This window comes from Thunnus maccoyii, chromosome 3 (genome assembly GCF_910596095.1).
Source record: "Thunnus maccoyii chromosome 3, fThuMac1.1, whole genome shotgun sequence".
Taxonomy (NCBI): domain Eukaryota; kingdom Metazoa; phylum Chordata; class Actinopteri; order Scombriformes; family Scombridae; genus Thunnus; species Thunnus maccoyii.
In genome coordinates, this window is record NC_056535.1 from 11,588,006 (window position 1) to 11,612,028 (window position 24,023).

General features: G+C 39.9%; 1 protein-coding gene across 1 annotated transcript; it reads left to right on the top strand.

Annotated features, from left to right (window-relative positions):
• Nucleotides 1-765: 765 nt before the first annotated feature.
• Nucleotides 766-23,768, top strand: LOC121891110 (trichohyalin-like; the record flags this gene model as incomplete). Its single annotated transcript, XM_042403868.1, has 12 exons — nucleotides 766-875; nucleotides 3,780-4,805; nucleotides 5,932-6,594; nucleotides 6,730-7,971; nucleotides 11,728-12,073; nucleotides 15,240-15,352; nucleotides 16,079-16,175; nucleotides 16,420-16,564; nucleotides 16,738-16,874; nucleotides 16,991-17,187; nucleotides 17,292-17,372; nucleotides 19,301-23,768. Coding segments are annotated over 11 exons (4,152 nt in total), but the record flags the coding sequence as incomplete, so codon positions are not given.
• Nucleotides 23,769-24,023: the final 255 nt, after the last annotated feature.

Below are 24,023 nucleotides of genomic sequence, written 5' to 3' on the forward strand. Positions count from 1 at the left end.
TAACAATAAAAATAAAAATAAAAAGAAGAAGAGTATTGTTGTTATGTCAAGTTCCCAACGAAGGGGTCGGGCCCCCTCTAAAGTGTCACACGATTAAACTTGTGGTTGACATGATTTTCTGATCTTTTCCCTCATTTTATTTATTTTTTTATTTTATTATTTGTGTGTGTGTGTGTGTGTGTGTGAAATATTTGTCATCCTCTATCATTGACCAAGTATTTAAATGAAATTATCTGAGAAGTTGAATGAGGAAATCACTTTATTTGAACTTTACAACTCAGACATCTGAAATGTGACAAAAGGGGCCACAACTACTAGTCACTTTTGTCAGAAGTTAAGCGCCAAAAAGGCTGGGAACCTACGGGTTAAATCTTGAACGAAGCATTTTATTAGTGTAAACCTACAGGCCTTTGTGTTTTCATGCAAATCATAATCTGAGAAGTAGTAAACAGCTGTGAGATAACAAAGGAGTGGGCCAAAAAAAATTAAAGTCATTTCCTCTAAAATGTGAAGTAGCCTTTAGCTTGAAATAAAGTAAATATACTGGTGATAGACATCTTAGTCTATTTGTCCGACTTGCTCAAAGGTCACATTTCACTGGTGTTTCCTGCTCAAATGCGCAGGCAACGCAAATTGAAAGACCCAGGTGTTATGCAAATGAGTGTTTACTGCGTAAGAGGTGATGGGCGCTTCCTATTGTTAAGATGCCCCAGGTAGCCTGAGCACTCTCCCTGAAGCAGTGAGAGCTGTGTAAGCTGACCAATTCATTTTCACTCTGGTGAAGAGACTGTGCGCACTGAGCAGAACCCGTTTATCCAGTCCACACTGAGCTGCCTGCTAGTGTCAAGCTCCAAGGGATTCGAACTGAACATCCGGTAAGACTTTTCAAAAGAAACATTGGCCTAATTTTACATTTTGTTTTCATTTCATATTACAGATATATGATGATATATGATATAGGGCTAGATGATATGTAGATGTGATTTTTTTTGGGGGGGGAAGGGGGGTGGGGTGTTTTAAGCCAAACCTGAACATTATGGGTTGACCCTCTCTTATTAAATGAATCACTTAGGCTACTTTTTGGTATAATTGCCATTTCCAGTAGTTTTCAGTCCTGGTCCATAGGCACCAGAGCCCTGATTGTTCATCTCAGTTCCCAGTTGTTGTGATAGTTTAGTAACATAAGTGTCCTTAGGAGTATGATATAGTGAAAAGTAGCCTACAGCAGTTCAAAAAACCAGTATGCAAGACATTTAAGCTATTTTACACATACTTTACCTGCGAGATGTGCAAATACACAACAATAACATATTATTATCGCAACAAATAAAACATAGTGATGTTAAATATTACGTAGACCATTTCACCACTCATCATAATTTCTTTGTCAGTAAACATATTCATCAATTACCTGGGTGGTGAAAGACATTTTCACTGCAACAACTAAATAAAACAGCTTCACAATAAACAATGTTGGTCATTTTTAGTGTAGTTTGAAACAACAGAAAAGTACAAATTGCAGTTTAAACCTTCCCTCGACTCACACTCAGCTTTTCACTTTCATTATTGGACCTGCTTGTGGCCAGGAAACAAGCTCCTGCTCTAACCCAGTGAAACCACTTCATACATAACTGACTCCGTGACTCACTACAGAGACAACATCCTCTCAGTGAAGATCTTATTTAATTATGGCAATGAAAACACAAAACATCAGTTCAGTAGTGCATTTCCGATGCTACACTTTTTGTACAATTATCTGTGCAGCTGAGCTCTTTTTGGTGCGCTTTTGCCCTGAAATAAATCGTCACCTCTTCATGTCTCTATACATGTGACTTGACCCCGGAGCAGCAGCGTGGCTCCACCTGCGGCGGGCGGAGAATATCTGTCTGTCTGCTGGCCGTAGGAGCGGTCTGACGTCTTGTTGGTGTGAATGAATTGAGAAAAAAACACTCTGACAACAGCTCAGCAGGCGAGACGATCGCGGAAAACTGAGGAACATTTTCTTTTGTAACTTTTTCCCGCTTCCTTCCTTCCTCCACCTGTATGACTGTGTGAAAACAAAAGGTAAAATAACATATATATTTCGATATATAACTGCTCAAGAAATTTTCAAGCGGTGGAAAGTTCGTAAAGCTGATGTTTACAGCAGGTGCACAATTTTTGTGACCAGTCATGAGTTGTACTGTTTTACAAGCTTTGTAAATATTCTCAATATGAGTTTCCGCATCTTACAAAAGCAGCAGATGGTTTTATTCACAAGGCTGACAGCCTGGCTTGAATTAAAGTTACATTTATTTATCCCAGTTTCCGTTGTCCAGTCTGAGAGGACACTGCTGGTTCAACGACTGGGAGTTCACTGTTGACGCGTTTATTAGTAACTTATTAACTAACCATAATCAGATATTGGCGCTAAAATAACGATAATGTCACTGTTTAATGCGTGTTATAAGCAATTATATCGCGATGTTTGGCTCGTAAACAGCTGAGTTCATTAACTTCTCACAGCATCACTTAAAGATTAATGATACAGTAAACATCCAAACGAAAGGAATGGAGTGCAGCCTTGGCAGGATAACAGACGCTGAAGGCAAACAAAGATAAAGAAACTAAATGGCCAGTAAGCCAAGTGCTACAGAATGATTTACAGTGCAATCCATGAATGTTGCCTAAAAACAACAGGAATCATCATCAATCAGCTGCAGCTTTACCTGCTAGACAGTGTTTGTTTCTCAGGTGTTCATCTGTAAGGAAAAGAAGGGAGAACAGACATGTTGAATTTAACTGGGTGGTGTGCACAGCTTTAGGATCCCATTACACAATATCATGCACACCCAGAGGTGTGTGTTTGAGCAATGCACCAAAAAGTCCATCATGAAACCCTATCTCTTGCAAAAAAAATACCTAAGTGTTATGGAATCAAAACTGTTTATGCAAACCAGCTAAAGAGTGATATTGTGAGAGTGATAGAGTAAGGATTTTGCTGACACATTATTGGGAGCTGCACAGTATTAAACTGTGGGGCGTGGAGTTACCGGTTTGTGCAAAACTCTTACAGGTCAAACCAGATGACATGCCGTATACAATGCCTGTGGTATTTACTGTTACAGATTCGGCAACCTTACTGTTATCTTTTTTTCACATGGTGTGTAAATATGGCCTTTCTTTTGTTGAAGTTATTAGCACTGACCAAAGTGCTCATGTGACGGTCTGAGAACAGTCTAAACTTGTTTACCTCTCAGTGGTCTCAGTTGAGTTGAGAAAGATCTGATGCGATTGTGTCATTTCTGGTGCAGATCATATTGTGGATGTGTGTGATGACTCATCAGAGCTGCTCCAGTCTCTGTTGTTCTCCTCCTTGACTTCACTGTTTCCTGCATAGTTACTTTTCAACTTCAGTGTGGTTAGAAATGACAAAACTGTGAAATTCGTATTGTATAACAGTTATATCACACTTCCCATCTGTAAATGTTAACATCTAGTAATACCATTAGCAATGAAAGTAGCATTAATGTTTTATAAAAGTGTACCATAATAGTAAGAAATGTGAGGATGTGAGCAGAGCAACTTCATAGTTTCTTGTGTTTGTTCAGTATGATTGATTAGCTGCCTCTGCAGTAGTAATGTGCTTTCAAAAATCTGAACCGACCAGACTTTTCAAGGCTTCTTTGTAACAACGTGATCACGGCTTTGTTTCAGCTGAGAGTGATGTTTTTTTCAGTCTAAATATGTATTTTCCTGTATGTAAACCCCTCCTCTCCTCTTCTTCTGTCCTCTTTTAGCAACTCAGTTATGGAGAGCTCCATTGAGGCTTCCCGGACTGAAGGCGCCCCAAAACCCAAACTGGCCCCCAAACCTCGGCTCACTCCCAAGCCCTTCTCTCTGCAGCAGAACACCACCATTCGCTCCATCCATGCTCCAAAGACGGTCACCTCACCTTCTAAAGCAACAACACACCAGACTGGTAAATCTGAGGCTCCAGGTGTCCCCGAAGCCACTCTGACCACCACTGCTCAGAAACCACCTCAACAGCCCGCTACTTCTGATTCCAAACTCGGCTCTGTAAGTGTGCACACCAAAGATCAACCAAAAACAACAGAGGAGAAGAAAACATGTCCGCATGGAGAGGATACTCCTGATTCTAGTGTAGCTCCAGGGAAATCAGATCCAGCTTCACAAAGTGCTCCACCCAAGAAGATATCCAAATCTGAGCCAATCCAGAAAGAAGATGTCACCCAAAGGAACCACAATACCTCCACAGATGTTGTAACTAACTCAGAACAGAAAGACGAAAAAAAGAAGGAAGATGAAACTCAGATGCCTGTTGTCCAAAAGCTTGAAGAATCAGGGGGTGACGATTCTTCCACAACCAATCCAAAAAATCGATGGGGCAACAGCAGGAAGCGTCTATCCATGGAGCTTACCTCAAAGTTTGAGTCAGGTGGTCTATCTCTGCCCCCCCAGCCCCATATAACCATCTCTACAACCACCAGCAAAGACGATGCAAACCAGCCAGTGCCCCCCGATCCAAAGCAGGGCCTGACAACATCAGAGCCGCCCAGCAGAGAGAGTGACGAAGGCAAACTGAAGGAGGAATACAGTGGAGGAGGCAGTATAAAACGCAGAATCAGTCTTCTGTTTGACTCGTCGTCCAGGCCAGAGGTCGTTGTGAAGAAAGAGGAGCCAGAAATCATAAATGGTGCAGGAGGTGTGAAGGAGCGAATTAAAAACTGGAGGGTGGAAACAGGTTCTGAAGGTCCGAAGAACGAGAAGAAGCCACAGGTTGTACCCCGAATTCGCCCAAAAAGGTTAGTGAGCTTTTTTCCACTGTGCTATTTCGTGACTTGACTAGACATGAATACAATGAAAAGAACATTCTCTTGCAAGTGCAATGAAGCAAAACGTTTATTTTAAGGTTAATGGCACATATTATGGCTTGCTATTACTGGCCAGGGATAGTTTTCTCTTCAATTGCATCTTTTGTGCCAGATCCTGCAGCAGACATATAGTATTTAGACTGCAGCGCCAGTGGAAGCCTTATGTTGCTTTTGTCGCTTGCTTGTCTTGAGTGTGGAAGGTTTCTGCAGTGTTTTCCACAGTGTATCCCAGTTTCTGTGAAAAAATCATGCTGAGAGGAGTGCAAGTCTGGAACTGTGGAGACAGGAAAGTTTGAGTGTCAGCTAAAATGACTTATTTTCTACACATCATTTCAATGTGCACTGTGTTTAGACATTAATAGGGGTGTGGTAAATGAGTCATATTGCTTGCGGTATCAAGATTGTGGCCAGATTTATGCCCACAAATAACTAAATTTGGATAAGAGTGCAAACCAGGCCACCTCAAATAATTTGAGATTGGATGTCAATACTCCAAAATCTAGCACAAACCTCACTATTAAAGGGTCAGTTCACCCATTTTCACAATTACCCCTAGTATCATACCAATCAGGTAGTTTTGTTTTTGTCCAGGTTTTGAGATATCCATCTGCTGCTACTGAAAAATGAGAAAAATGACAGCAACATGTCTTTACAGGAGCAGTGTCCTCACTGTTTTGGAGAAAGGTTTCACTGTCAACAGCTTTCATTCATCAACTGCTTTCTACCAAATAAATAGTCACTATGAAAACAGTTGACAGTGTGCTCTATGGATTATCATGTCTTTCTGGAGAAGAAAGTTGCCGTTGATTTTTTAAAATGTAAATTTTCAATGATCTGAGCATCACAAACGAAATCCAGTTTCATTTTGGTAAGTTAGAGGTAGAAATCTCATGAATATCTCATAAACTGGCAAATAAAACCAAAACTATCTGATTAAAATCATCACTAGAGATAAGTGACCCTTTAATGTGACCTTGTGTGATCAGATATGTTTGGATCAGGGTCATAAACTCTCAGTTATTAACCTGAACAACTGTGATTCTTATCTCGTTCACAGCTTTGATCCAGTAACTGTTCCATCAGCAGGGAAAACACCCAAAAGGCCTCCTGTCGAACTCCCTGTAACAGGGACATCGTCCGCAGAGGCTGCGGATCCACCCTCAAAGATCTCCCCTGCTGAACAACCTGCAGAGAGCCCACTGGACACATCAAAAGATGCTCCTCCTGAAGTGAAGTCCTCAGAAACATCATCAGAGACATCAGGAGAGTGTGAACAGAGCAAATCAACAGAGGGTGATGTTCAACTACGTGCTCACAGCCCACCTGCAACCCACACTGTCACTGACGAGGGATCCTCAGCTGCAAGCGAAAGTGCTCCACACGCCCCAAAGGGGGACAACATCAGGCGTCGCTCTGTTCACTTTGGTGTGGTGGAGAGAGATGACGGTGGACCTCCAGTACGCCTGTGTCCAGAGACTGAATCCAAAGCAGAAGATGAGGCTCCTGAGGATGAGGACCTTCCTGGTTCAGTGCCTGCCAATAGAAGAGTAGGAATTCTTCAGAACAAGGACGATGAGGTCCAAAGGCAAGAAGAAGATCGGCTGAAACATTTAGAGTTTGAAAAAAGAAGGAAAGCAGAGGAAAGCTTAAAGGAAAAGGAAAGACTAATGTTAGAGGAGGAGAAGAAACAAAAAGAAGAAGAAGAAGAAGAAAAGGCCAGGCAGATGAGGGAAGAGGAGAAAATAAGAGAAGAGGAAAAGGAAAGAGAAAAGCTGAAAGAGGAAGAAAAGGAGAGACAGAGAATGGAGGAATGGGAGAGAGAAAGGTCAAAAGAAGAGGAGAGGGAAAGGGAAAGGCTGAGAGAGGAGGAGATGGAAAGGGAAAAACAGATGGAGTTGATGTGGCAGAGACAGAGAGAAGAGGAAAGAGAGAGGGCGAAGCAGAAGGAAGAGATACTTAAACAAGACCAGGAGGAGAGAGAGAAGGAGAGACTGAAAGAGGAGAAGAGGAAAGAGGAGAGATTGAGGGAGGAAAAAGAAAAACAGAGGCTGAGAGAGGAGGAGAAATTGATTCATGACAACGAGGAGCACAAATTGGAGGGAAAACTGAGAGAGGAGGAAATTACTGAAGATAAGCAGAGAGAGGAAGATTTGGAAAAAGAGGGGCTGAACAAAACAGAGGAATTGAGGAGAGGAGAGGATGAAGAGAAGAAGAAAGAGGAAGAGTTGGAGTTGATGTGGCAGAGACAGAAAGAGGAAGATGGAGAGAGGGCGAGGCAGAAAGAGGAGAGACTCAGACAAGAGGAGATGGAGAAAGTAAGATTGAGAGAGGAGGAGAGGCGGAAAGAAGAAGAGAGGATGAGGGAAAGACAGAGAGAGGTGGAGGAGGAGGAGAGAATGAGAATGGAGCTTGAGAGGAAAAGGCAGCAAGAAAAAGAAGAGATGGAGAAAATGAGGCAAATAGAAATGGAGAGACAGAGAGAGATGGAGAGAAAGAGACAGATAGAGAAAGAAAGAGCAGAAGAGCTGGAGAGAAAACGTCAAGAAGAATTGGAAAGAAAGCGAGCGGAAGAACTGGAAGAAAAACTAAGAATGGAGAGAGAAAGGGAGGAACTTATGTTGACCAATTTGCAAAAGGAGGAAGACGGGGAACGAGAGATGTCAGTGGACGAGCCAGAGCTAAATTTAATCAGCTTTGACTCTGAACCTCAAACCCCTTCAGGACAAACCTATGAGCTCACAGAGAGTCAAATGGAAGTTGTCTATGATGACTTCTCTGTCAGAAACCCGCATCACGAGGTGGATTTTGACGATTTTTCAGTCAAACCAAAGAGATGGGGCTCACGGGCTAAAATAGAGACTAGTCCTGTCCAGTCCACCTCTTTGTACTCTCGGGATGAAGAGATGGAAGCGCTGGTGCCCCTGGAAGTCAAAACTCAGGAAAGGAATGTACCAGAGCAGCTGGAAAAACCAGACAGCCCAGGGTCTACACCAGCCCAGGAGAATCCAGAGGAGGAGGAGGAGAAGGAGATGGAGAAGGAGGAAGAGGTGGAGACAAATAGAGATGAAGGGGAAGAAGATGACAAGCAGGAGGTACAGTAAATATAATTTGGATTGCAACTTGATTTTTTATCCATGTTTGATTGATTTTAACACACACTGCGGTTATACTCTACTTACATCTAATATGTGCAAAACAGCATATGAAAGGCTGAAGTGTCCAATTACGCAGAAATGTTAAGAACAGAGACAGGAGTGTACATGGAAATGTGGTTATTTTACCACTGATTCATATCAGCCCAGCAGCCACACTCCTTACCTGCAGGAACACATTGCCATTCCTGTGGCAAGCATAACAACATCTCGTTATACTCGATCCAGCCTGATAAAGTCATGACTTAAGACTGTATGTTTGCGTGAGTGCGTACATGGCATATGCATGTGTGTGTAGGTGTGACACTGAGTAATGAAACAAGCATGGCCTGACATCCACACCTATGTGCAATGTGTCAGGCGTATGATCTGCCTTTGCCCACAGTGAGAGCTTATTTCTGTCGGTTAACTATATATCAGAGAACAAAGTGTTAGAGAAAGATAAGTGTTGACTTTGGAGGTGTGACAATAAAAAAAAAAACTGCTATGAGTAAGCCTGGTTCTGAATTTGTGATCTTAAATTACTACCCCTGAAGTTGATATCAAGTTAAGATTGAATTATTTTTCCGTGTTTTATATATATTTATAGTTTTGTGCAAAGGCAGGACTCCAGTACATTCAGTCTCCTAATGTTTGCTGAATCTGCCAGGCCACTCTTTATGAACTCTGTACTCTAAATCTGATGGTGCACTTACTGTAGTGTGTGGTAATGACTAACAGGAAATGAGGTTAGGACTTCCTTTGCAGCTATTGCACCATTTGCTACTTTCATTTTGTTCTTATTTGTGCATAGAGAAAACTTTTTTTTTTTAAGAGAAAAAGTTCAAAAGAAAAAGAGAAGTTGTAAAGTGTGAAAGAGCGATGGATTATTTCACATGGGCATCTTGGATGGGTTACTTTCAGCAGCTGTGGGTGAGTCTTCGTAGATAGAAGTGTTACCTCAGACGTGCTAGTGGTTTTGCAAAGAGAGCCAACTCAGCAGTTTGCACCTTTTTGAGGGTTCCATCTTGTACTTGTTAGATTTATTTCTGATGTTGGATTGCAGTAACCGGCCTTTTTTTAACCACTATTTACTGAATTAATCAATGCAGAATTTTAATACACCAGATGATGAGTACACATGATTACATTTGAAAGTGGTTTCATTCTTTAAAGATAGATGTGCACACCTTCTCCAGCTCCACGCATTCCTGTGAATGAGAAAGTTTGTAGTTCATGTCGAACTCTAGGTTTAAGTCACTTCTGAAGTCTTTAGTTAAGCTTGTAACTGGAGAACCTTTAAGTGTTTGTGACTGAAGACTTTGACCACTCCTGTAGGTCGTTATCTTACAAATACACAACTATTAACTTTTTTTGTTGATATGCGTGTGATAAGATACATAGATAACGTAAGGCAGCTTCAAATACAGAACTTATTTTATGTCAGTTTACAGTCAGTTCACCTTGGACCCTTTGAAGCTATATTAGTACTGCAGTCAATAAACAATGTCCGAGCCAACTTCTGGGTGGACCAACAAATAAACATCACTAGTGTACTGCTTTAAAAACTATAGATTGAGTCAGATGGGAGGGTGATAGTCAGTTGCTAATGCTGGGAAATTTTAGTTGTTTAGTTGTTAGAAATAATAGAAAGCAAAGTGATGATTGCAGCTTAGTAATATACCTACAGCTTCCACACAATTTAAATTGCATTGTCAAGTACAATATTTAAGACTTAACTGTGAGAAGAGAGAAGGCAATAAACAGAAACAATTCAAGGTGAACAGAGCAAAGAGTTGTTGATGCACCTAATGAGAGTACATAAGACTGAAAGAACAGCTGAGAGGCTCGTGCCAGTCAAGACAGATCGGTTCACGGCCTGTTTGAACATGCAACATTTTTTGCAGGGTTAATGAAAACACTTGGAGCACTGAACTGTGTGTGTATGTGTGCATCATTGTGATTTTGTTTCTGTGCACGTGCTTTAGGAAACAAACCATATTGTTAGCAATGAGCTACATTGTACATAACCACTCCTACCGTAAAGCTAGTGGTATAGTTGTTTTGCTGGTCATGACTTGTGTGTGTATGGTGGCAGTTACACCACTGAGTGGCACTGCTGCTCTTAAAAATTGCACTTCCTTATCCTGCACCACAGAATCCAACTACTTTATGTCATATTATGTACCTTACAATGTTATAATATGGCCACCATATGTCATTTGATAAATAAAATATGATAATAGTGATTTGCTAGCCATTTTATGGCTGCAAGAGAAAATCCCACAGCAAAGACACTATTGTGTGTAAAATGAATTAGGCAGAGAAAAGCTTTTCATTTGGACTGGGTTAGAATGAGTAAAATGTTTACTTGGCAAACACAAGCTGAGCAGCCGACCGTGCACCCTCATTCAGGCTACCGACTAAAAGACAGACGGGTGGATGGATTGATGTCATAGTGAGTAGGGCCTAAGTGGTATGTGGTCATCATGTCCTCATTTGGATCTTGCCAACAGGGTACATGTCAGAATGACCATACATGGTGCACCTATTTGCTCTCTTTCTGTCTCTCTACTCAATCTCTCCACCCTGTTTTGAGAGAGCCCGTCACCCCCCGACACACACACACACACACACTTTCTGGCACACATACACACAAAAGAGGATGGGCTAATCCACAGACAAGAAAGTTCACTTGTCCACTGTCCATTCTTTCAGTCATCTAGTGCTCCCTGTCGCTCCAATTTTCTCTCAACTTTCCAGTAGTCTTCCTGTTTCCTACTATTCTCTCTACCTTGTCGTCACACAAAGACCTGGTTCATTCAGTAACCTGCATTTACCTAGGGGAAGAGAGCAGCAGAGGGAGGTACAGAAAGCACCTTGGCCCAGCCTGCCGCACCTTCCTCCCCTCGGGATTTTCCATTTCTGAGCACAGACCTCAGCTTTGTTTTGACTCTCTCTGAAATCACTCAGGTCTAGAGGAGATAAAGGGGTTATCCACCTCTCTGTACCTGGCTTTGGATGTTTTGAGTGGCAGATATTTCCCACGCTGCTTTTTTTTTCTTTCTGAATGGAAAATGGAGTCACAATATGAACTGGGATGTTGGTACACAGGCAAACAGGCTTGACTGTGGCTGAGTCAAGTCTCAGCAAAAGAGAAAAAGAGGGTGCTCATGAAAAGAGGTAACTGTTAAAGTTCTTGTCTGCAGGACTGAAAGCTTCTTTGCTATTTTTACTTCAAAGGTAGCGACAAAAGGACTTTTATTGATTGGGACTTCGGTCAATGTCTTTTAAGTGGATGATAACCTCACCGCAATGGATGATGGTGATGATAGGAAAGTCTTTCTTCAGGACGCTGCTTTTTAAGGTGTAACATCCATCACAGTGAATGCTGCAGTGGAATAGTGTTGTCAGCGTGCAAACACATGGCTGGTCAGACTATTTACTTCTTTACTGACAGCAAATAATTGACTGTTCCAGGAAGTTTGTGTAACCTGAACCATAAAAATATGGACAGCGGGGATGGAAGTGAAAGGTGGACTATATCTCATTTTGTATGACATCAGAAGCCTTTTTTCCACAAAGGACAATTTGTGCTCTCTTTACCTTCTGCTTGCTGAAAATGACAACTAAAAGCCAGATCATAGACCCAGCTTTCTGACTCACCCACACAATCCCTTCATCTCTAACAAAGCTGAACTTCAGTTTCTCCGATGACCCAGTTCCCATGGTGACCCTACTACCAGGACGACCAGCTGTGTGAGCCTTTCAACCATGCAGTACTTTGGAGGGAAACTGTCAGCCGCCCAGCTGCAGGTGGCGGGTTGGGTGGGCAGCGTACGACGCTCCTTGCAAGGAGCTCTGCAGCTGGTCTGGGGCAACGCAGAAGAGAGGCAGGAAGAGGAAGATGAAGATAAAGAGGAAGAAGAAAGTGGAGATGGAGAGGGAAGGTTTCAGAGAGCCATGTCGCCACTTCGTAGCTTCGCCAGACGTAGCAGGAGATCCCTGGGCCGTCTCTCCCTCAGAAGCCGGCAGACTCTGCACAGGAGAGCCACTCAAACCTGCTCAGTAAGAGCTGATATAGTAACCCAGAAAATGTCAATGAATGCTCTACGATATTCTGCTCTTATCACATCCAGGTCTAATGAACAGAATGGTTTAATGAAAATCAGATATTATATTAATAACCTTGACTAGCTAGTTTTCATTGACATTAGGTCAATGGAAATTACCTCTTCAATGCATTAACAGGGAGGTCAGCGGAAATTAGATTCAATGATGAATGTACCAACAGATTTTAAGGCCTGGGTTAACGATGTGAGAGAGGGCTTCAGGTACTTTTCATAGTTTACACCAAAGCTCCATGCAACTCATTCCCTAGCCAAATGTGTACAAGCCCATTTGTTAACAGATAACCATGCAAATGTAAATAGGGAGCGCAGTAGGCAGTGGCCTGTCTGTTTCAGGAAGGACGCGGTTATCTGATAAAGTTGTCCAAATGTAGTGTTTTATCAGAGCACATGCATGCCCTTTCCCTCTCTGTCTGTGGTGTGGGTCAGAGATAAAGCAGAGGACTAAAACAAAGTGTGACACAGTTAGACAAGTTTCATCCAACTGTAGCTGTCTATGTGCAGTTTATCTACATCTGCCTGTTGTTGAAGCTGCTCACATTTGCTTTCACTTGAGTCATGACAGTATCTTATCACATTTCACTGAAAATGTGACAAATATCCGTCCGTACAGCCATCCATTTTCATCTGCTTATCTGGGCATTGCCAATACCGGATTTCAACTTCAATTGATAGGAATAATTAATCACTTATTTTTGAACACTACAGTACGAACACTATCCTACCACTACTAATGATATAAATGAATATAATATACATAGTTAATATATTACATAGCATAGCATTTCTTACTACTCTGAAATTGACTGTAAAGATGAAACACAAGAATTATTATTATTATTATTAGATTTTAATGATTAAATTGCCTTCAATGTAACATTTTGTTTAAAAAACTTTGGCACACTACCGAAAAGAGAATAAGAGCAGATACACATATCTGATGTTTATTTCAACACTGCATTTATCACCATCTGGTTTGGAGATTAACTACAATAACTTTGGGTTCCAAACTGTTTTTTAGACATACACATGATAAAGTCCATCTTGTTAGTTTTTAATTGTTAACAGTGGCTGCAGCATACATGTGTGCACATTAATTTGTGTGAATGTGTGTTTGTGTGAACATGCATTGGAGACAAAGACTGAAAGGAAAAAAAAGAACCTGCAGGCTATTTCCACTCTTAATTTGATGATGCATCGCTTCCCTCATTAGATGCGATGTTTTGTTGACAGTCTCGATCTGTTACCCTGGATTAGAGTTGTGGTTAGTTGTGCTTGTGGCATCTTCAGGATGTTATCCTCTCCACTATGTTGTAAACAAGCTATCCTACACATTCCATTGACTGTGACAAAAATGTGATGGTGGTAAACTATAATGAAGCTAACTCTGTCGTGACTTGCACATCCTCCGCCCTCCGGAGTGCATACTGTACTCACACACTCACACATACACAAAGTGTTAACTGTAGCTTAAAGGTGAAGCTTTTAACATATCTGGTACTTATGTTTGCACTTATAGAAGTTGTTGTTGAGTTGCGTTACAGTAGTCCTAGAATGTTCTGTTATTACTAGTAAAATAAGAAATGTAACAGCATACTTTGATAGAGTCTGTGCATATGCAGATTAAAGCTGCATTAACACATATTTTCAAATTGAACGGCTCAAATAACTGTGTGTGGTGTGAAAGGTGTCGCTTGTAGGGACAAACCCACAAAGAATTATCACCAACTCTGCAGTTCCCAACATTTGGGAGCATGTTAGCATCTTTCAGAGCATTGTTTCTATATATATATATATATATATATATATAGCACTATATACATAGTGCTTGTTGCACTGCCCCCAAGGGCTTTTTCATGCTTTAAGGCATAATATTTTAATCCCTGGGTATATCAAGTGAAGTTTGCATTTTCTCTGTGGCAGAGTCATTTCTGAAACATCAATTTAAGTAAAACAGATTGATTGTTCCAATTTAAATCCACTGATCAGACTGAGATACACTTGCCAATTCATTATTGCATACTTGTTCCACTGGCAACAGGAATTATTTAGAAAATGGATTAAGTTCTTCTTTGGTTTCTTCATAAGATTTTTTGAATAATATGGAAGGCAGGTGTCAGAGTCACATGATGTGTCAATCTTCTTTTGGAGGAATGTGGAGCAATTCTTCCACTGTGAAGTAGTTCACGCTTTGTGTTGCTGTTGGAGCAGACTTTGTTTTTCTCTGCAACTAAACACAGTCTGTGGTTATATGAAAATCACTATGAGTCTATCCGTCCATGCTGCAATGCTTCCCGATAACAGGCATTGTGCAAATGAAGCTGCTCTATGACTATTTATTACTGAGTAATAAATGGCCTTATGAAGTATTTGAGATGTTTATGAAATCATACAGAAGCCAGCAGTGTTTACACAAGTGTTGTTCTGTATCCAGGTGACAATATCAGACAACAGAACAGTGGGATGTGCCCCTTGACAAAATGTGAAGTGAGCTTAAAGGAATGTTTGTGAGGAGGTGTTCAGTAGTTGCTTTTGTGTGTGTGTGTGTGTGTGTGTGTGTGTGTGCACCCATGCATTCCAGCAGGTGGGCGTGACAGCATGAGTGTGTTTTGGGGGTGTCTGTGTACACGGATATAGGTATGTATGCCAGTGTGTGTGTGTGTGTGTGTGTGTGTGTGTGTGTGTGTGTGTGTGTGTGTGTGCATGTGTGTGCATACACAAGCTCATGGTGTTTATTGAGGACAGCCCAGCCTCTGTGACCAGCTCATTAAAAGATGCATGCTTGGCTGGTCCTTAGTCCTCTCTCCCTCTGTAGTTAGTGATCTTGGCTCGGCACACAGTCCTTTTTCTCCCTGCCTCAGCTGCACCGTGTGAAGTTCTAATATGCAGATTTACAGAAAGACCAAAACATCATTTCATTTCACATAATAAAACAGCAGGGCCAACAGAAAAATGAAATTGGAGGTTGAATTTAGCAACATATCCCACAATGTCAAACACACTAATGTTGTCTTCCTTCATTGTCTTTTTTCTCTCTTTTTTGTATGATCTGCTTTTTTGCTCATTAACCAATTTAATTGAATGTCTCTCTCTCTGTCTCTAAGACTCAACTTAACAGTTATCGTACAGGCGGTGAAGACAAAGACACTGATGCTTTGATAGACGGTGAGCCAGACCAACAGAATGGGGCCTGTGAACCGACATCTGAATCTGACAGGTAGGTAAGAGGTGGTGGTATAATACAATACAAACTCTACTTACTGTGGACTATAGATTGATATCAGTGGCTCCATTTCATTTATCTTCACTGTTGGACACAGACAGGACTTGACAGGTTCATGTGATCAGTCTTTGTGTCATGTGCTGAAGGTGTGGCTCCACATTGACATACATGATTTGATTCAAACTGAGTACACCTGCAAACAGAGGCCCTATGGCTATCTCACATTGAAGACTTAAAGTAAATAGCCAGGAGGTGCAGTTTGGAGGGCCAAGTTTAGCTCTGGTTTCTTAGTACAATCAGTGGAGCTTGTAGTGTAACCAATAATAACACACTGTGATTAAGGAACCATAATTGCTAGTCTGCCTTTGAGAGTGTCATATTAATTTCAAATAACTTCAGCTCCATGGGTGATTTGGACACCAATATTAAACCAAATGAAACATACAATATAAAGATTTCTGTTTCTGAAACTTAACTCCTTTGATAACATAACCAAGTGCAGCTGCACACTAAACTGTGCTATCAAGTACTTTCTAGAGTTGAGCTCCCTGTGCCCCCTTGTGGTTTATAGAGCACAACACAGAAACACAGAAGAGTTGAGGTTGTTAAATTGGATGAAAATAACTCTCAAGATTGAACTGAAAGAATCTCAACAATAACATAAGTCTTCTCATTTTAATGTGTTCACACATTATTCTAAATAGCTTTCTTTCTCCTAAGTCCAAAGCCTGCCGCTGACCAACTTCCTGAGGTCTCCTCTGAAGATGTTGATATCAGTGATTTTCAAAGAGAACCAGAGCTGTCTCCATTCCCTGAGGTTGGTGACTATTTATTATCAACTTTTCCCATTCATGAATCATGACTGTTGATGTCTGTATCATTCGCTACAGACATTAACATATAGTTTGGTTGTTACTTTGCATATCTATCTCAAAGAAATGTGTGTTCTTGCATGTGTATTGTTGTAGCGTGGTGGCGCATTAATAAACATCCATGAATACAGTGTCTATTCATTTCTTGCTATACTGCTATACTATATATGTGCGTGTGTCTGTGCACAGAGCACCACTCCTCTGCTCGACACCAGTGCGCAGAAGTCCAAGGCAGATCTGGGTAAGAGGCGAATTCGAACACGTCCGTCACGCTCACTCCATGCAGGATTGACTCAAACGGACGGTCAGGACTGGAAGTTCCGTGACTCGACAGGTTATTATAGCATCCATAATGTTTTTTAATCTACACATAGAGCTGGAGCTCCATGATTCTTTTGTTTCAAAGTAAACAAGCAATATTTCCACCAAACATATCCACTCTAGTCAAAGAGCAGTCTGGGAATCTTGACTGACGGCATGTCTTGATGTGTTAACTATATTTTTCAGTTGAAAAGGAGATACCTTCCAAGCGAAGGGAGTCAGACTCTGAGGAGGAACAGCCTAAACAGAAGATGGTCTGTTCTCCTCCTCCCACCTCTCAGAGAGTCCCCATATTTCCTGGCTTGAACCCTGCAGCCCTAATTGTAAGTTCTCTCGGAGTTTGAGGAGAGTTTAAATACACTATGTTTTTATAATAGATAACAATGTGTAAAAGGGTAGAATTGACACTGAGTAACATGTATTTAACTTGCTTGCCAAGGCTCAGATAAAAAAAAGAACAAGTGGAGGAGGAACTGGAGGAGGAGAAGAAACAGAAGACAAGGGCAGACAAGAAAGGGAAAGTCCAAATGAGGAGTTATCACCATCTCCCTCACAATTGTCCCGCTCTCCTCGCTCTGCTGCACATCTTGCAGGCGCCGCACGAGTGCTGCCGCCCATAGGCGGCACGGATGGAGGGTAAGAACAAAGCATGATGGCACACTCATATCCTGCAAAAGATGAGATCCATGCAAATATGTTTAGAGGAAATGACTGAAATATTGATTCTGTGTGTTATTCAGTGCCATCTCCTCTCCCGCTTGGCTGAAAGAACTGAAGTCTAAGAAGCGTCTCAGTCAACATGAAGGTGAAGCGTAGCCCAAGTAAGTATTAGGGCAAGAATTAAAATACTAGAGACATAGAATCTTTACCATATAATACAATTTAAATCTTGCTGTAGAAATGGAGAGTTCTCTTGTCGCCCTGTGATAGACTGGCAGCATGTCCGAGATATTTCCCTGCCTTTCACCCCACACCGTTTCCTCTTTAGCACCTGTGTAGAGCTTTTCTTGGGTTTCACGTGGGAATTGAATCAATATTATTAATATCATGTTGATGAAAATTATTGTCAGGAGGCCAAGCACCTGATGTTATTGTAGTCTTACATTTTATGGTCAATACAACCATCACATTTTCTTATATCAACATAGCTCTTTTTATGCCTCCGTGCTGGTGACAGACATGGCTGGAGGCATTATGTTTTCAGGTTGTCCGTCCATCCCATTCTCGTGAACGCGATATCTCAGCAACACCTTGAGGGAATTTCTTCAAATTTGCCAAAAATATCCACTCGGACTCAAGGATGAACTTATTAGAATTTGGTGGTCAAAGGTCAAGGTCACTGTGACCTCACAAAACATGTTTTTGGCCATAACTCAAGAATTGGTACACTAATTATGACAAAGTTTCACACAAATATCTAATACGATAAAATGATGAAGTGATGACATTTGTACCTAAAAGGTCAAAGGTCAACTTCACTGTGACATCATAATGTTATGCAAAAATACTTTTCTGGCCATTATTCAACACCATAACTCAGGCACAGAAGGGGAGATTGTGACCATATTTCACATTTGGTGAGACACTGAACTGATGACACTAATCTTGGGTGTCCACCTTGAAAATGTGGTGATTGTAAAGATCTTCTGTGCTGCCAGGTTGAAAATGTGTGTGAAGCATCCATGTTTTAGAATTTGTAGCGTCTTTGCAGCAACATCCATATCTGAAGCATCGTCAACTGTCATGGCTACAACTTTATCAGGATCAGCTTTATTGGCCAAACATGTGAACACATACAAGGAAAATATACTTAGTACCTTTTATTAAATTCCTTCAAATTCTTCACTACAAATATTATATGAGTCTGGACAGACATGGATGTAAACTGCAACTTGGTTGGCGTAGGCATACAACTGGGAGGCAATATTTCTAGTTTTTTCTTTTTTCTCATTTCACCAACATTCTTGGTAGTCAGAGACACATTTTAGTTCTTCTTATATAAAGATGATCCAGTGTTCACTTGGAAAAAAACAAACAAATATTTTGTATGACTTTCCTATGGCTTGACAACAGAATCTTTATACACATTAGAGCATTCATAACCCACAAAGTGCATGTCAAAATGTAGATCATAGGACTTCATTCTAGGATCAACCAAAAATGAGCATGGAATTTTTGACAAAACGCAAATACTCTGAATTAAGAGTGATTACATAACTTTCAAGAATGGATTTGAGTGTGAATCATAATGTTGAATAGTTTGCATATAATAGAGAGTGAATGTTTTAAACTTCGCTGAAATTCTGTCAAGAGAAATCATGTTATTAAGTGCAACAATGACTAAACTGACAGCAAAGACACAAACAGGAAGTGGGCCATATATCTGCAGCGTTTTCTCCTATCATGGTTAAAATTGCTCAGTGAGTAAGAAGCCATCAGTGTTAAGTTTATGCTGCTTGATGCACTTTTACTTGCCTGTGGAATTGCTGCTTGTAGCTATATTTTGCTCTCACATTTACTGTTCTGATTATAGCTTAGGGATAAGGGCACAAGAATGTAACAAGGTTTTGGATTTAAGTGCCACTTGTGCTAAAAATTAATGTATTCATGGTAGAGTATATGCTAGAGTATTTACACAAAAAACAATCCAATACATATGTGATAAATTCTGACTATATTAAATACAGTAGATGCGTTCCGTGGTTTTGAAACATCTCTCTGAACTTACTGTATATTTTGTTCCCTTTAGGAGCCGTTGTGCTGTTGCTCTTGAGCAAGAATCAATCAATCTCAGATATTGCTGCTGACAGACACCTTGCCATGATTGCTCCATTTTGCACTTTGAGTGCCTTATTTTGGACCTTTACTGAGATATGTAGAAGGGGAATTCAGGCTTTCGTTGAACATAGAGGACATCAAGTACTTTTCATCTTGTAAATGGAAAATGGTGCCAAGGCTATGTGCCAAGACTGTGATGTGTTTATGCCAAGTAAATGTTTTATCAACTGTTGTATAGAGGCTCAATGGAGGCTGAATGCCCTAATGTAATGTAGAACAAAGCCATGGATTGTCTTAGTGTTTCATTGCTTTGTTTGGCTGTGTAAGTCCATCATTTACTGACAGGGACTGATGACACTAGGCCTTCAGCTGGGTATCTGCCTTTACACACACTCAAACACACACATATGTACAGGAAATACTGAATATGGATTTCACCTTGTGTGTGTTTAGTTTAAATTGTACAAAATGCCTTTTACATTATTTTACCAATCACAGATCGTCTCAAGTAAACCTACCTAGCACTTTAAGAAAATGATAATTATTAATTAAGAATCATTACCCCCAAAAATGGAGTAATGATTCTAATTAACAAAAAACTTAGTTTTGTACTGCTTGGTGAATTTAAGGACAAAGGGAGGATAATTTGTATAGATGCCCTTATTAACAGGGTGAAAGTGGTAGTTTGTAATATAAATGCACCTAATAAGGAAGATCCTGACTTATCAATGAGCTGAACAAAATTTAGGGCACAAAAGAAGGATAAATTATTTTGGCAGGAGATTTTAATCAAGGGATGGACCCTGTTATTGATAAAAGCAAATTTCAGACATTACTGGTACTGAGGGATAGGGCTACCATACGTACGCTCACAGATGATTTAGGTCTGGTGGATATATGGATATATTTTCTCACTGACATAAATCCTACTCTAGAGTAGATTTCTTTCTCCCATCCAAATCCATTATTGAACAGGTGATAGACTGTAAAACTGGCCCAATAGCACTATCTGATCATGCACCAGTTGAAACTCAAATTGACAGGAAGGAGGGATAGATGGGAATGAACACTATACTTTTAAACTATGAGGTGCTCAGTGAAAAGTTGGCTGAGGACCTGACTATGTTTTTCAAATTAAATGTAGGGATCACAGAGGAGTTGTCTTCGGTATGGCAGGCATCCAAGGCATATATGAAAAGAAAATTAATTGTACAAACATCTAAAAGGAAAAAAGAATGTATGGGCCAAATAACAAAGTTGGAAGCGGAAGTAACCACATTGGAAAAGGTCCTATCAAGACCATATACAGGTGATATATATAAAGATTTGTACAATCAGAAGTTTAAATTAAATAATGTATATAACAAAAAAGCAGAAAATGCATTATTTAGATTAAGAAGAAATTTCTACAATGGGGTCGACAAAGCTGGCAAGCTATTGGCACTACAATTAAAATAATAGGCCATGAATAGCATTATAACTAATTAAGAAGGGGGATGCATTAGTATCATCACCTAAATTCTATGAACATTTATATACGTCACCGTCAAGCCATGATCAGCAGAAGCTGAATCAGTTTTTTTCTATACATAAAATTGTAGAAATTATCTCAACAACAAGTAGAATCCTTGGATGCACCAATTACTGAAGACGAAGTTAGATGAGCCATTCCAACTATGAAAATGGGAAAGTCTCTAGATGTGGACAGTTTTCCCATTGAATATTATAAAACATATTGGCTCCTATCTTGACAAAAGTTAATCTGGAAGCATTTAATTTGGAGTCTTTGCCTAATATCTTTAATGACGCACTAATATCATTAATTCTAAAAAAAAAAAAAAAGAGAGAGAGAGAGAGAGAGATGCAGTGGATCCCTTAAATTATAGACCTATAAGCTTAATTAATGTGGACTGTATAATACTGGCTAAAGTATTAGCTTCATGATTAGAGAAAGTGTTGCCATCTATAATTAATACTGACCAAGTTGGCTTCATCAAAGGAAGGTCCTCAGCTGACAATTTAAGGAGATTACTACATTTAATATGGTAGAACTCCTCAGAGTAGTGTCCCAGTCACTGCCATCTCCCTGGATGCCGAAAAGGCTCTCGACAGGGTAGAATGGAGATTGCTATGTACGGCTCAGTCATTCTTTGGGTTTGGCTCTGTCTTTTCATCATGGATCAGTACTGTGTATAAAAACCCTAAGGCTGCTGTTCCTACAAATGGCATAATTTTCTCATCCTTCAACATCTCACAAGGAACACGCCAAGGTTGCCCCCTCTCTCCGTTGTTATTCACAACTTTCTTGGAACCTTTGACAATCATGATTAGAGCAGATCCAAATATTAGAGGGGTGGAGGGAGCTGGAAAGGAAAATGAGCTGATGCTTTATGCTGATGATATTTTATTACTTATTAGCAACCCCTCCAACTCTCTACCCACATTAATGAACACTATCCAGTTATATTCTGAGTTGCATGATTACAAAATCAACTGCAGTAAATCTGAGGCTATGCCATTGTCAAAATCTTGTGATTCAAATCCAGTGTCTCAGTTAAAGTTTAAATGGTTGCCAGATGGAATGAAGTATCCAGGGCTTAAAGTCAGTCTGAATCTGGATGAAATAATTACCTTAAATTATGACCCACTACTGGGCAAACTAAAAAAATAATCTGGATAAATGGGGAGGACTGAGACTTTGGGGTAAAGTGAATGTAGTCAAAATGGTTGTAGCTCCTCAGTTTAATTATCTCTCTATGCTGCTTCCTTTAAAGATCTCTGATTTGATTCATAAGCAGCACAACAATTTTCTATGGGATAAGAGTATGGGCAGAGACAAAGGAGGACTGGGTTTACCAGATGTGAGGTCGTATAATCTATCTTTCAATACAACCAAACTGGGTAACTATAGAACAAAGCCTGGTTGCACCATATTACCATTCTTTCACAACAAGTGGAAAATAAAAATCTAAATCCCATACTGTCTTACTCAAGGAGTGTGTGGAGTTAAATCCATAAAGCTTGTAGAATGTGGCATTTAAACCAGTCATAGTCCTCCCTCTGGAATAACCCTAAAATACACATTGGGAAAAGAGTGGTGTACTGGAAAGTAAAGGGAATTTCTGGAAATATTTACAAATGAGACACTGTATTTGTCAGTATATTCAAGAACAGTGAACCACTAAGTAACCCTTTAACTGAATACTTCACGTTACCTCATGATGTTCATAAAACTTCAGTGTTTTACAAAGTGTTCAAACACTCCATGGGTGATTCCTATAATAAGTAATATGGCAAAAGGACCCTGCAACTTATATTGAAGACAATGAATGGTCAGATATTATAACAAATGTAGGAAAAAACATCAAAGAAGCTAGAGGGAAATGTATTCAATATAAAATAGTGCACAGATATTGCTGGACACCAGCTAGACTTCACAAAATGGGAACTGCTGATAACAATCAATGCTGGAAGTGTAAGAGCAAACTGGGCACATATTTGCACATGATCTGTTCCATGGTTCACCCATTCTGGTGTAAAACCTCAGAGATATTGGGGAATTGGTTGGTTTCCACTCTGCCTCTTCACCCACTGTTTTGTCTCCTTGGCGACAAGACAATGATACCTAATATAATGAATAACAAAGTCAATATTTTAAAAGTTGGTCTTATAACAGCTTCAAGACTTATACTGCAAAATTGGAAGAGCCCTAGGTGTCTGGCTGTGAAGGAATGGATTGATGAAATGATTAAGATTTCATCATATGTTGGGAAAAATTAATTGGGGGGGGGAACAGAGACATGAGTTCCATTTTGGTTGCATGTTAAACTGACTTTACAATAGAATGTAAATACGTTAATTAATGACGGTACATGTTTTGTGTCCATGGTTTTATTTTATGTTGAGGGGATGTTCTGTGTAAATGTCCTGTACTGTATCTGCTCTATGATATGCTGCACTGCTCCAAAAAAATAGATAAAAATTTGAATTATAAAAAAAAAGAAAAATTATAAATAATTACCGTCCATACAGTAAATCTAAGCAATAGCATGACCAAGTACCTAACTGTAATAACAGGGTCAAAGGAAATGTTTATTTTTGCTACACAATTGATGTCTGTGTTCTCCTTTAAATAAGATGTAACAAAACTTAAAGATGTACTCCCTAATTTTATAAAAATGCCCAATAGCTGGCCTTGTTACTATATCAACGATGAGCTGGGAGAAAATTTAAGGATGTTTGGATGATATGACAGAATCTGGGATGTGTGTTTTGTAAAATCCCCAAAAAAGTGTTAATCTGCTTGAAATTATTTTAAGTGCCTTTGTTTTTAATGGTAAAAAATAACCTTTGTCATTGCTGTAATCATTGATCATCAATATATGTGTGATAAGAGGAAATTTGGGGAATTTTATTAAAACTTTTTCTATGAAATGCAATTGAGTGTGTTTGTGTGTTTTTTATAGAAAACTTGCACTGCTTATTGCACATAGTAGGTGTCCGTGGAGCATAAAGACACAACATAACATATAGTCTCATTCATGCTTTACAAGCAAACTTTCTGCTCCTGTTATAGTTTTTGGTTATGCCAAAGGTAATTTATGTACTTAAGGAAAGACAAGAAAAATCCAAATATGGAAATACAATTAGTGAATGATACAATAAAAAAGCTGGAAGTTGGATGCAGCAATTTG